This window comes from Peromyscus leucopus, chromosome 23, assembly GCF_004664715.2.
Source record: "Peromyscus leucopus breed LL Stock chromosome 23, UCI_PerLeu_2.1, whole genome shotgun sequence".
Classification (NCBI taxonomy): domain Eukaryota; kingdom Metazoa; phylum Chordata; class Mammalia; order Rodentia; family Cricetidae; genus Peromyscus; species Peromyscus leucopus.
The window spans coordinates 23,574,099-23,586,648 of NC_051082.1; the positions used below are offsets into that span (position 1 = coordinate 23,574,099).

The window sequence follows — 12,550 nt, forward strand, 5'->3', positions numbered from 1 at the left end:
GTGGAGCTACACAACACTATTTCCCAAGCCACATACCTGCCATGGCATCATCTGTACCAGCTTGCAAAAGACCATCAAGGCCAGGCTCACTATGAATTCGTTAATATTACTGTATCTCATAACATGGTTGTATGATTATCAAGAATGAAAAAGGAAAGCTGGAGAGCTTAAGCAAGTTACAAGTGCCTGAGTAAGGTATGTAAAAGGTCAAAGTTCAATACACTGATGTAAAATCTCTACTTAAATCACAGGAGCTATTGGTCCACTCGCCATAATAATTATGAGGATGGCTTAAAGGACAAAGATGTTCATTTCATCAAAGTTTAACTGTTCAGTTTTGGTCCAAGACTTATCTAAATACTACACAGTAGTTAAGAGTATCACACTGGTGTGCCTAACCTGGTTTTCAGTAAATATATTTAGGAGTTGCCGGGCGTTGGTGGCGCACGCCTTTAATCCCAGCACTTGGGAGGCAGAGCCAGGCGGATCTCTGTGAGTTCGAGGCCAGCCTGGGCTACCAAGTGAGCTCCAGGAAAGGCGCAAAGCTACACAGAGAAACCCTGTCTCGAAAAACCAAAAAAAACAAAAAAAAAAAATATATATATATATATATTTAGGAGTTATACTAAGACCGTCAGTAGGATTAAAAGAGAGAATATCTTCCCCTTGTTCTCCAAAGTCAAGGTGACCATAGAAGACGATAAGTTCTGTAACAGTGGGGAGTCATCTGTTCTCTTGTTCAGAAAGGCCCATCTAGTGAGCTGTACCCAATGTCCAGTCTACAAAGAGGAGGGTTAATAAAGATGCAAATTTCCCTCCCTGATTTCAAGCCACAGTAAAATGAGGCCTTTGACTTTGCTCACATAGATGGAACAACTGCTAAAAGGCAGGCTAGAGGAGATAGGGGTTCCTCTCAAGCCCATCTGATCCTGTGGACCAGATCCTCAAGTGACCTTGAGAGTAACACACACACACACACACACACACACACACACACACACACACACACGAAAATGCTGGCTATCAGTGTGGTATTAAATACCCAGGAAAAGTATAACTAAAGAAGAAAATGTTTGGTGTGTTTCTGTAACAGTTCAAAGGATCACACTCCCTCGATATGAGACATAATTTCATATGAAATGTTATTCTGACTATTTTTCATTAAATGATTTCAATAAGAAAAAATAAGGCTTACCAGACACAGAATATCACGAACTTGCCTCAATCCCAACATTGCAGTGTCTACCTACTGCCAAGAGAGTCACGTCCACGACTAATTTCAAATGGTTGAATTTCTTCTCTCCCTCACTAGAAGCCACCTAGACGAGATCTCACATTGACTGTATAAACATCAACAGCCATGAAAGTGCCCAAAAACAGATCCTGGGTTCATCACTCTTGAGACCAGTCCTGGACTGGTTGCTACTACATGGGACTTTCCTGAAAAAGGAAGCCAGATTCTGGCTATGCTAAAGTAGCCTCTAGGACTCTACTCCTTCTGCCCCTCTGCTTGTACAGACGGAGCTCCAGATGCACTGCCTGCAAGAATTCTGTCACAGTACCCTGAGCTCGCCACAGGAAACTGCCTAAGAGTCACCTCTCTTGGCAACACACCGACCGGATTCCACAAACCGCCCCCCCACACACACACACCAGCAAGAAGCAGTTAAGAGAGGTTATTGCCCCCTCTCAGTGTGTGGTGAACTCTGAGAGTAGAGTGATATATCAGAGTACCCAGGAACATGGGTATGTGAGGAAAACTAGGGCAGACTCCCTGAGACGGCAGCTTCTTGTTCCCAAAAGATGTTTTTAGAAGAAATGTCAAAAAAGCATAGGGGTAGGTATCTAGATAGGACAAGATGGGAAAGGGGACTCGGGGGCTTTATAAACTACTCAAGGCATTTTACGTTTAATGGGCTTTCAACCTTAGGTTTCTCTCATCCTAAAAGAATAAATCTGTTACTTTTCCTTTATCCATGCCTTGACCTTCTGTCTTTCCTCACCATTGAATTTTTGTTCACGCCAGGGACAACCATTTCCTTGACAACAACCCCTATTGCAGCCAGTCTAGCTGAATTAGCAAGCTCCTGGGCAGAGATACCCTGCCTCAATAAAGAGGACAGTGTCTCCTGAGGAACAATACCTGAGGTTGTCCTTTGACCTACATATACACTTGCAGATATATAACCATGTATCTGTGCATATCCATGTGCATCACATAACTACCGCATGCACACACATAGGCACACACACATACATATGTGTTCATATAACCAAATGATGGACTCTCACTTGCTTTAGACTACTTCCTCCAACACAATTCATATTTGGAAGGACAAACAAATTGATTGAACAAAGATTTAGAACTTCACTTGAAGTTAACTCAGAGTTCTCCCCAATTCTCATCAAGTTTTCATCATGGCTACACTATTTTTAAAACTTTTTTGTCTTCTCGGGGCTTTAAACTGCACAGTACTAAATTTTGAAAGCAGAAATTCCTTTGGTCTAGAAGTTAAGACCTATAAGAAAGAAAATCAGAGTTTCCTTAATGCTCAGGGAAGGGTTAAGTTTTCGAAAAATGCTCTGTGAGGAGTCATAATTGGGCTAGAGGGTTAGGAAACATATAGCTTTGTATTGCTTGGTGGTTACAGTGTGACAGTTTCCCAATTAAAGAAGGAAGGTCCTATGGAGAGGTACTGTTTGCTCTCCATATGCCCCCAAGTCAAAGCAGCAGTAAACTGGATCCCCTGCCTCATCACCAGTTAAAGCTAACACATCCAATGTCTGCTCACACCACAGGTACTCAGCAGCTCTACACAGGAGAATCATCACCTAACTAAGTGTTGTAATGAGCTATCCAACAAGGCAAACAGCCACCCATCTCATGAGATTGGCTAGACCTGTTTTTCCACCATGACAGGACCTGTAGACTATTGACATTCTCTCATAAAGAGAAGAAGTAGGGAATCACAGGGACCGCACCTGAGACTTCAGCCAACTGGCAGCCATTTGTATATAATTTGGCCCATTTACAAGAGGTCTTTAGGTTTATGGAGGTACTAGTGCACACAGGTTGGCAAAGGCTAACTAAAGAAATGCCATCTATGTGGCCATGGAGAAACCATCAAATATGCTAAGTGAAAGTTTTCCATTGCTGCCCCTTTCGGGTCCCCCATACTACTATAAGCAACCCCAAAGTCACTAGTTCTCTAGGGTGAACGTCGGTGGAATTTCACTTTGGAGGAAGAGGGTAAACATGGTTCATGTCTTTTTCAAGAAATTTTCAAAATAGCAGGTTGCAGAGACATTCAACTATTTTGTGTCATAGCAATTTGCTCCTTTGATCAGATTTATTTCTTTGCTCTTTTGAGAACTGGGGACAGTGTTGTTCAAACCTGCAACCATTTGCCAAGGCAGTTGTTGATCATCTCTCTTCTAAGATAGTATGTATTTATCCTTAAAAAAACATAATCCAGCAAATAAGCTAAGTGCCAATTAAAACACTTTCTTTTGACAGAATGGAAACATACCACAGGAGCCGTGGTTTTATAATCAGACAAGGGAAGGAAAAGCAATTTGGGTTTAGAACTACACCTTCCCCCCCCCCCCCGCTTCTCTCTTAAAAGTATATAATTGCACTCTCAGAGTGAAAAGATTAGTTGCCTTCAACAGACTCTCAGGGAAAAAAAAATCCTATTATTTCCTCTCTACTAAAGAGTAATGTCTTCCATAATTACAGGAAAGCCATGTATTAAGTTGCCTGCTCAGGAAGTAGCACCCTAATAGAATGCAAAATTAATTCACTCTCCCCATGTCAAGAAGGAAGACCAGGTCCTCACTTCTCATGTCCACTGTCATTTTGTAAGTTTTCAGACTGTAACTCCCTCAGCCAGAGGCACTAAAGGACAACCCATTAATGTAAAAACTCTCCTCAAGGCTCACTCTGAGGACCCCTTCCATCTGAGACAGTCAGATTCAGTCACTCTACCTGCTAGGAGTCCAGGGACGGAGAAAAGTGACTGTGATATGTTTTGGCATCTAGCTCAATACAAAAGCAAACCCACCTACATACCATTCTTTCTAAAGTATTTTAACGACACTGTGGGGGGTTGGGGGGGAGAGGGTGTTTGTGAGTTTGTGTACTTGATGGACTGGGTTCTTTTCCTTCTACTATGTGAGTCCCCAGGATTAAACATGGGTCATTGGGGTTGGCAGCAAGGGCCTTTACCTGTTGAGCCATCTCAAAGGCCTCCATCTAGTCCCAGAATTCTAAATATATTGTTTTGCCAATCAATGTTTACACAAGAAAGGGTACCTTACCCTATAAATGTTCCTTCTGTCATTTAAACATCTTCACAGAGCCATTACTCCAACATACACACTGAAGGGGGACTGTCTTTCTGTACGCTGCGATTATGTGTTTCTCTGATTGGTTGATAAATAAAGCCATCTGACCTCTGGCAAGGCAGCTTAGAGGCAGGCGGGAAATTCAGAGAGACGGGAAGAAAGCTGAGAGAGACGCCCAAGGAGCAACATGCAATGGGACTCAGGTAAAGCCACGGAACACATGGCGATACATAGATTAATAGTTATGGGCAAATTTAAGATATAAGAGCTAGCTAGCAAAATTATATATTGGTACTAAATGGACTAGATAGCTCGTGTTGAAAGCCCGAATGGCAAGGTATTCCCTGACAAGCTACTTCCTCTCTTCCTCTCCATCTCTCTAAAGTACACACACAAGTACCTATGAGGCAGTGTTACTGCACGAATGTATAGCTACGCTATACACCGGAGGACTGGAGCACAGTGACTCTAGACAGTGTAACTACAGATAAAGAATACTACTGACAAGTGAGTATGGTAGTGCCTTGGGTCATATTTGAAGACATTCTGATACAGGCCTTCTGGGTTCTCACCGACACCCATCACTCTCCGTGTCTCTACACACGGATGTCCTTCACGCCCTTTATGACACCAAGCAGCCCACTCATTCTATCCTCTCAGGGCTTTTTAGCTTTCCAAACCTCTAACTGAACGTCATCACTCAGAATACACTTCTGAAGTTATACACAGGGGACTTCCACACCAGGCTGCCCGTGATCAGGCTGTAAAGGTCTTACAGTAAAGATTCCATTGGCTCATAGACACAGTCTGGGGATTGGTGTCTGGAGCAGAACATGAGATGGTTGTGATGAGCGGGGAGGTTGTAGACCCAGTGTTTTCTGTGCTCTCAGATCTTATATTCTGCAAACGATAAATGGCTCTGGCAGCCCCTGTTCAGTCAACTCCAACAACTCCTTCCTCCGCTCCTTTTAAGTGACAGCCAGTCCCACCCAAGAGCCTCTCTAAATGCAAACGAAACACACACAGGACTCCGGGAACTCTACAGGCACTAAATCAAAGGTGTGAAGAGAACGACTTGATTCCTCATTATCAATCCAGCTCCCCTAGGGATTTCCATGGGCAGAACGCTATATTTGCTTGTGGATTATTGTAAGCTAATGGTTAGCAAGCCAGAGACCACCCCCACCACGAAACTTCTTTTCTCTTCAAACAATTACAAAGACCATCCTGGGGTCTCAGGGGTGTGGAGAACAATAGAGGCACACAGATGGGCACACTTCAGGGCCACTGTCCTCCCAAGCGCCACAGTATGAATTTTATGTAAGGGCCTGCCCACGCACAGACCACCATTTTTAGCACACCAGAACCCTGTGATGTCCAGTGGCTACGACCAGTTTCTCCAAGCCATCTGCCCTCACCATCAAGATCTCTACAGGAGGCAGGCCGTCTGTACCATGTGGCCAGCTCTCTGCACCAGCAGTACTACAGGAAGCTCTGATGTGCATCAAACATTGAAGTGAAACAGTGGCAAGGCTGGAGTGATAGTCAAGTACAGAGAACACACGTAGAGTGTGACCCTATTATTGAGAATCGAGCACACAGCTTTCCACTGCATCATCACCTTAAGGAAACTGTCACCCACTGAGAACTGCGGAGGCGCAGGAGGGAAGAGAAAGAAGGTCCTGGGAAAGAAGGAACCGGGCTTGCTCACCTGTCGGAGTCCCTTGAGCAACTTCTTCCTCTTCCCGAGGTGCTGGCAGAGGTTGCGGTCGTTCTCTCGATCCGAGCTGTAGTGGTGTGAGTGGCTGAGCCGGCTCTTCTTGGAGTGAAAAGACAAGCCGTTGGTGAGAGCTTCGCGTTTCTTCTTGGTCAGGGGAGTCTGACGCTTCTCCGCTCGCTCCTGGGGCTTCACTGCTACATCTTTCTGCAGAAAAGAAGAAGAAAAAGAATGGGGAAGTGGTGGTTACATGAGTATCTCAGGTCATAGCCTAAATACAGACTAGATAGGTGAGGATGCAGGGCTGGACAGAGAAACAGTGGTCACGTTTCCTGAATCCCTAATGGCACCACAGATACGTCCATTCTATTCCTCTGTGCTGGAGTGTGCTCGTGTGCTGGTATGTGCTCCTGTGGGGGAGATGAAGGTATAGATGCACGTTTGCGTGTGTGTGTGTGTGTGTGTGTGTGTGTGTGTGTGTGTGTGTGTGTGTCTGTATCTGTGTCTGTGTGTCTCTGTGTGTAGAAACTAAAGGTAAATCTCTGGTATCTTGTCCAATCATTTTCCTTGTTTTCGAGACAGTTTCTCATTGGCCCAGGGTTTGCTTATTTAGTAAGGCTGGTTGAATGGCAAACCCCAGGGCTCCTCCTCTCTTTGCCACCCTAGTGCTGGGTGTGAATGTCACCACATCGAGTAAAGCTCCAGGGACTCGGACCTGACGGGAGCAGTGAGTGAATAAAGACAAGACAGCAAACGGACACACGGTCTGGAGGGCTGGAGCTGAGGGCTGCCCTGTGAATGGCCTGGGTCTGAATCAGAAAGGGCAGCCTGTGCGAGGACCTGAAGGCAAGTGGTACCATAATCCCTTGAAAGAAGAAAAAGAACAACACTGAGCAGCTGGCTCAAATAACCCCATGGCTTCAGAATAAGCCAGGAAAATAGTCAGTGGTTAATATTTGCTCCCTAAATACACAAACACAAGTAACTAAAACAACTAGACCCATCCAGTACAATATTGGGCTATGGGTGTAGCTCGGCTGGCAGAGGCACTTGTCTACCACACATGAGGATCTGGGTTCCATTCTCAGTGCCACACAAAACTGGAAGTGATAGCACATGTCTATAATCCTAGCATTTGGGAGGAGGAGACAGCAGAATCAGAAGTTCAAGGTACTCCTCAGCTACATAGTAAGTTTTAGCCTGGGCTCCAAGAGAGCCTATCTCAAATGAATAAATAAGAATCAATTTACCTCATACATTTGGTTTCTTGGGAGACCAGGCCTCCATTCATACTGAAAATTATGTCCAATTCCATACAAATATAAATTAATATGTATGAGATTGTTATATGTGGTGGTATTGTGTTCCCCAAAATATTGTGTATTCTAATAAATTTGTCTGGGGTCAGAGAACAGACAGCCACTAGATACAAAGGCTAGAAAATGGTGGCACTCACACCTTTAATCCTAGCATTCCAGAGATAGAAATCCCTCTGGATCTCTGTGAGTTCAAGGCCACTTTGGAAATAGCCAAGCAAGGTGACACACGCCTTTAATCCCAGAAAGCCAGCCTTTAATCCCAGGGAGTGGTGGTAGAAAACAGAAAGATATATAAGGTGTGAGGACCAGAAACTAGAGGCATTTGGCTGGTTAAGATTTGGCTGGTTAAGCATTTGGCTGGTTAAGCATGTGGCTGGTTAAGCATTCAGGCTTTTGAGCAGCAGTTCAGCTGAGACCCATTCCGGATGAGGACTCAGAGGCCTCCAGTCTGAGGAGAAAAAACCAGCTGAGGATCCGGCGAGGTGAGATAGCTGTGGCTTGTTCTGTCTCTGATCTACCAGCATGGACCCCAATAACTTGCCTAAGGTTTGATTTTATTAATAAGAACTTTTAAGATTCCTGCTACAGTTATATTTTTTCAAAGCCATTTTATTTTCCTCTAATATATTAATCAAGGCATTTCCATGACTCTGCAGATTAGCTACATAGAGCAACAGACCCCATGACAGGACATTAACTTTCCAGAGACCTGATAAGGTCTTAAAAACAGCAATACACTCATCTTTCCTCCAATAAATACTGAGATTCTCCACTCTAGAGTATGCAAACAAAATAGGACAGAATCTGTGTCAATGTAACCTTTTAAGAGGGGACTGATACCTTTTAAAAAAGTTTTTCATAATATAAGAGGCTTATGCTTTCAGACACTAGAGATGTTACTTCTCTCTCCCATATAACAATATAATTTATGACTAACTATATACTCTCTTTATTGCAAATCTTGAATAAACCTGGCAACTACTTGTTCACTGTATCTATAAACACTTATTGACTGATTACTAAATGCCCAGTACAATAATTGCTTAAGTTTTCATTGACTACTTAGGAAATGGCAAAACTGTCCTATACAAATAAAAGAAGTAAACACAGGAGGCTAGGGAGACGGATCACTTGCTGTACAAGCAGGAGGACCTATATTCAAATCCCTAGCGCCCACCTAGAAAGCTGGGTGTAGGGGCATTCGACCATCTAACCCCAGTGCTGAGGGTGGGGCAAATAAAGGAGGACCCCCATGCTAGTTCCAAATTCAGAGAGAGACCCTGTCTCAAGGAAGTAAGGTGGAGAGTGACAGAGCAAGTGTGATGGCTATTCTTGGCTGCCAACACAACGACGACGACATCTGGAATTAAGTAAAACCCAAGCAGCTGGGTACACCTGTGAAGGATTCTTCTTGACTGAACCACTTGACGTGGGGAGGCTCAACTAAAAGCGGGCTCTTCTGAGGTGGGAAGATCCACCTTGAATCTGGGCCATGCCTTCTGGTGGCAGCCCATGTAAAGGACATGGGGAAAGGAAGTGCCTGCTCTCTGCCTGCCTGCTTGGCCTCACTATCACAGTCAAGTCCACTCCTTCCCCCACATGAGAGCTTACTTCCTCAGGATTCCACCATATACTGAAGGCCAGCGGAGACATCAAGCTTTATGGACTGGACAGCTACTAGATTCTTGGACCTTCCATTATTAGAGAGACTTTGTTGGACTAGCTGTACCACAGATGGTAAGTCACTCTAAGAAATCCCACACACAGACAGACACATACATAGACAGAAAGACAGACTGACAGACAGACACAGATAGACATACAGAACTCATTCCCTAAGTTCTGTTCCTCTAGAGAAGTCTGATAAACACAGCATGACGCCCATCCAATGTCCTCCCCCTCTGTCATACACATAGAAGAAAAAAGGGATGGTAACAAACCACAAAAAAGGCCGATTATAAACCAATCAATAAAATATAATATAAGCCTATCAATATTCACAACAGCTGCATGACTTCACGCACGAGCGAATGGGTATGTCAACACACCACCAAGGTTATCAGTGGCAATTAATTTAAGAATCCCCTTGAAGAACCATGGCTACTCGGAACACTACTGCCACAGGAAGGGAAGCCATCCGGATTATAAACAGAACATTTGGGGATCAATGAGCACCAATTCCAAAGGCTTGTTAATTCGTTAGTTGACTAGGCAAGCAGTTGCCGAGGGAGACAGTCCATCAGAATTACCTGCAGTGCTTTTATAAAATGACTACACTTCTCATTCTGCAAGGGAAGCATTTAGAAAATGAATGGAAGGTGGCAGCACACGCCACTTGAAAACATGCCACTTGGCAGAAGGAGTATTGTAAACTAAAGGTACTTGAAAATCAGCAGATTCAAGAGGGACACTCTGCCCTCTCTTAGCCAATAGAGAAGAAACATCCCCACGGCGGGGAAGAAGGGATGATGAGTGGGAGACGTCTGGCCTAGAGTGGGAGAGCGGAAATTCAGAAATGGGGGGTCATGGTCCAGAAAAATGTGCACAAACACAACACAGCAGGGGGAAATAACTCGTACCTCCTTCCTTTAATATCCCCAAGATTTTGGATAGGGCTCTAAAATGGCCACCCCTATTTACTCACTGAGAAAGCATTCAGGTTGTATCACTGTTGAAGGGGTTTTGTTGTTGTTACGGTTGTTGTTTGGAGGCTGTCTCAAGGATCCCAGCCTGGCCTGAAACTGACTGTGTCACAGAGGATGGCCCTGACTCCTGATCCTCCTGTTTCCACTTCCTAACTGCTGGGAATACAGCCAAGTGTCCCCATGCTTGGCTCCTCCTTTACTTTATTTTCCTTTAGTGGCTGCTGTTTATGGGTAAACTACATGTCATTCTCCTGTTAATCTTTTTTAGGGCAATTTAATTCCCAGGCTCAGATGAAAACCCTAAGAAGCCAGAGATAAACCTGCCCCACCTGGGGCAAACCCTGGAAGGAGGCTGGAAGTGAGAAGTCTGGTAAATCTGCTTATGGGGATTCATTCATTTCCAGACACCCACACAGCCCAGCAGCAGAGGCCTGGCTGTGAAGTGGAAAGATTTAGACACATCTGCTGGCAACAGAGGGGTAAGTACACAAGCCATGCACAAAGGCATCAGTTCCCTGAATGTTTGAAATGATGTGATGCGTAGGTCACTGGAGATGGAGGGACGACAGGAGCACATCCATTCAGAGCCTCAGACACTGATGAAGCAAAGCAATTTCCCTCTGTGCCGGCCCTCTTCAGAACAGGTGATCTTATTCTTGACTTCCCCTTCTCCCAAATTACAATCTTCTGCCCAAGGCTTCCTGTGCTCCTCCTGAATTTCAAAATGAGAAGGTTCAGTGTTGTGCAAACTCGGGGAGGCTAACAGATTGCACACGAGGCACGATGCAGGCTGAGGGGCCCCATTTGCTGATTACAGACGGAGGAGAGATGATGGGAAGTAAGGGCACAATTTGCCCGCCTTGCAGAAAATGGGTTTTGGAAAGAGTACTCTGTCTGATGTTTCCAATCACATTAATCTGAGGACAGTCAGGAACTGGCAGAGTGCCCGAGAGGTGTGTCTTTGTGTGTTCAAGTGTGAGTGCATAGGGAAAGTGGGGGAGAGTTGAAACAGAACATCTGCTCAGAGATACCAGATGTCAAGGACTGTTCTACTTTCCTTTCTGTTGCTGGGACAGACACCATGACCAAAAGCAAGTCAAGGGGAGGGCTGATTTGGCTTACACTAACTTCCAGGTTGCAGTCCACCACGGAGGAAAGTCGAGGCAGACTCTAAGTGTAAGAATGCTGAAGGAACAAAGCCTGCTGGCTCCATCACTGGTTCATGCTTAGCTGGCTTCCTTACACAGCCTAGGAAAGCAACTACCCTCCGGAGGCTGGGCCCAACTCCATCAGTTAGAAATCAAAACAACCCCTAACATTATGAACACAGGCCAAGCTGATCTAGGAAATTCTGCTATAGAGGCTTCCCTGAGATGACCCTAAGCTGGGTTAAGTTGGCAATTACAGCAAAGTAGTACAGCAAACAAGAAAGTGGGGCGGGGGGGGGGGGTAAAGAGATGCTCTTCCAGTCACCATCAAATGACATGAAATGGTATTTTTCATTGTTTTAGTCTGTTGGATTTTTGGCAAGTTTACTAAGAGACAATATTCTTGTTTTCTGAATGGGGTTGGAAACTATTCCATCAATGCCCCCGTGTAAAAGAGCTACCAGGGTCTAATGTGATAAGTGAAAAGTTCTTTTTATTAAAAAGTTCAGTGCTTTCAAAATTCCATGTCACTATATTCATATTACTCTGCACTTTGCAGTTTTAAACAAATAAAGTTAATGAACAAACTCTCAGGGCCTCCACTTTTCAGTGACTGAATATATGAAGAAAAAATATTTTAAATATCCAGTACAACATTTAAAAATTAACCTCAGCCATGTACATACATGTAATCTCCATACTTGATACATGGAGGCAGAAGCATCAGGAGTTCGGTGTCTAAATGTGACCCAGTGCTCTCGGTCTTATTCATTCATACACACACACACACACACACACACACACACACACAAACGTGGAGGCACACACGCAAGCATCTCCCTAGCCCTCAAGTCAATATGCTTGCTATGAGCTAGATACTCTTGTCATCTGTTGGAAAGACCCAAAAAAGACTCCCAAACCGGAGCTGTTCAATCAAAGCAGGAGAGAAATCTATGAATATCTACTGGGGGTTAGGTGAGGACTAGTCAGGATGCTCTGCATGGCCGCCATTCACACTGACCAGAAGTGCATTCCTCGACTGTACCTAAGGCTGAAGACACTAATCAATGGAAAAGGAGGCAGGTGCAAAGGGGCACACTCATGTACACCAGCAGCCGACAAGAACACAAATGTGGTTTTCTTGCTGCTGTTTTATGTTTTGTCGAGAAAGGGTTTCTCTGTGTAACAGCCCTAGGTATCCTGGAATTGACTTTGTAGATCAGGCTGGCCTTGACCTCACACAGTGAGTGCTGGGGTTAAAGGCATGTGCCTGTCATTCGCCACCATAAATGTGATTTAATAGAGAAGTATTTTTTATTTTTAATTTATGTACATGTGTGTGAGTATATCCTGTATTTCTACAATGCCTTGCTA

The 12,550-nt window shown here is 44.4% G+C and overlaps 1 protein-coding gene across 5 annotated transcripts in view; it reads right to left on the minus strand.

Annotated features, from left to right (window-relative positions):
• Window positions 1-12,550, minus strand: part of Auts2 (activator of transcription and developmental regulator AUTS2) — a 1,119,825-nt gene that overhangs the window by 822,746 nt on the left and 284,529 nt on the right. For all 5 annotated transcript variants that reach the window (XM_028870211.2, XM_037198545.1, XM_028870212.2 and 2 more), the window contains exon 2: window positions 6,059-6,271. In XM_028870211.2, coding sequence (XP_028726044.1) covers window positions 6,059-6,271 — 213 coding nt within the window. The remainder of the gene's footprint in view (window positions 1-6,058; window positions 6,272-12,550) is intronic.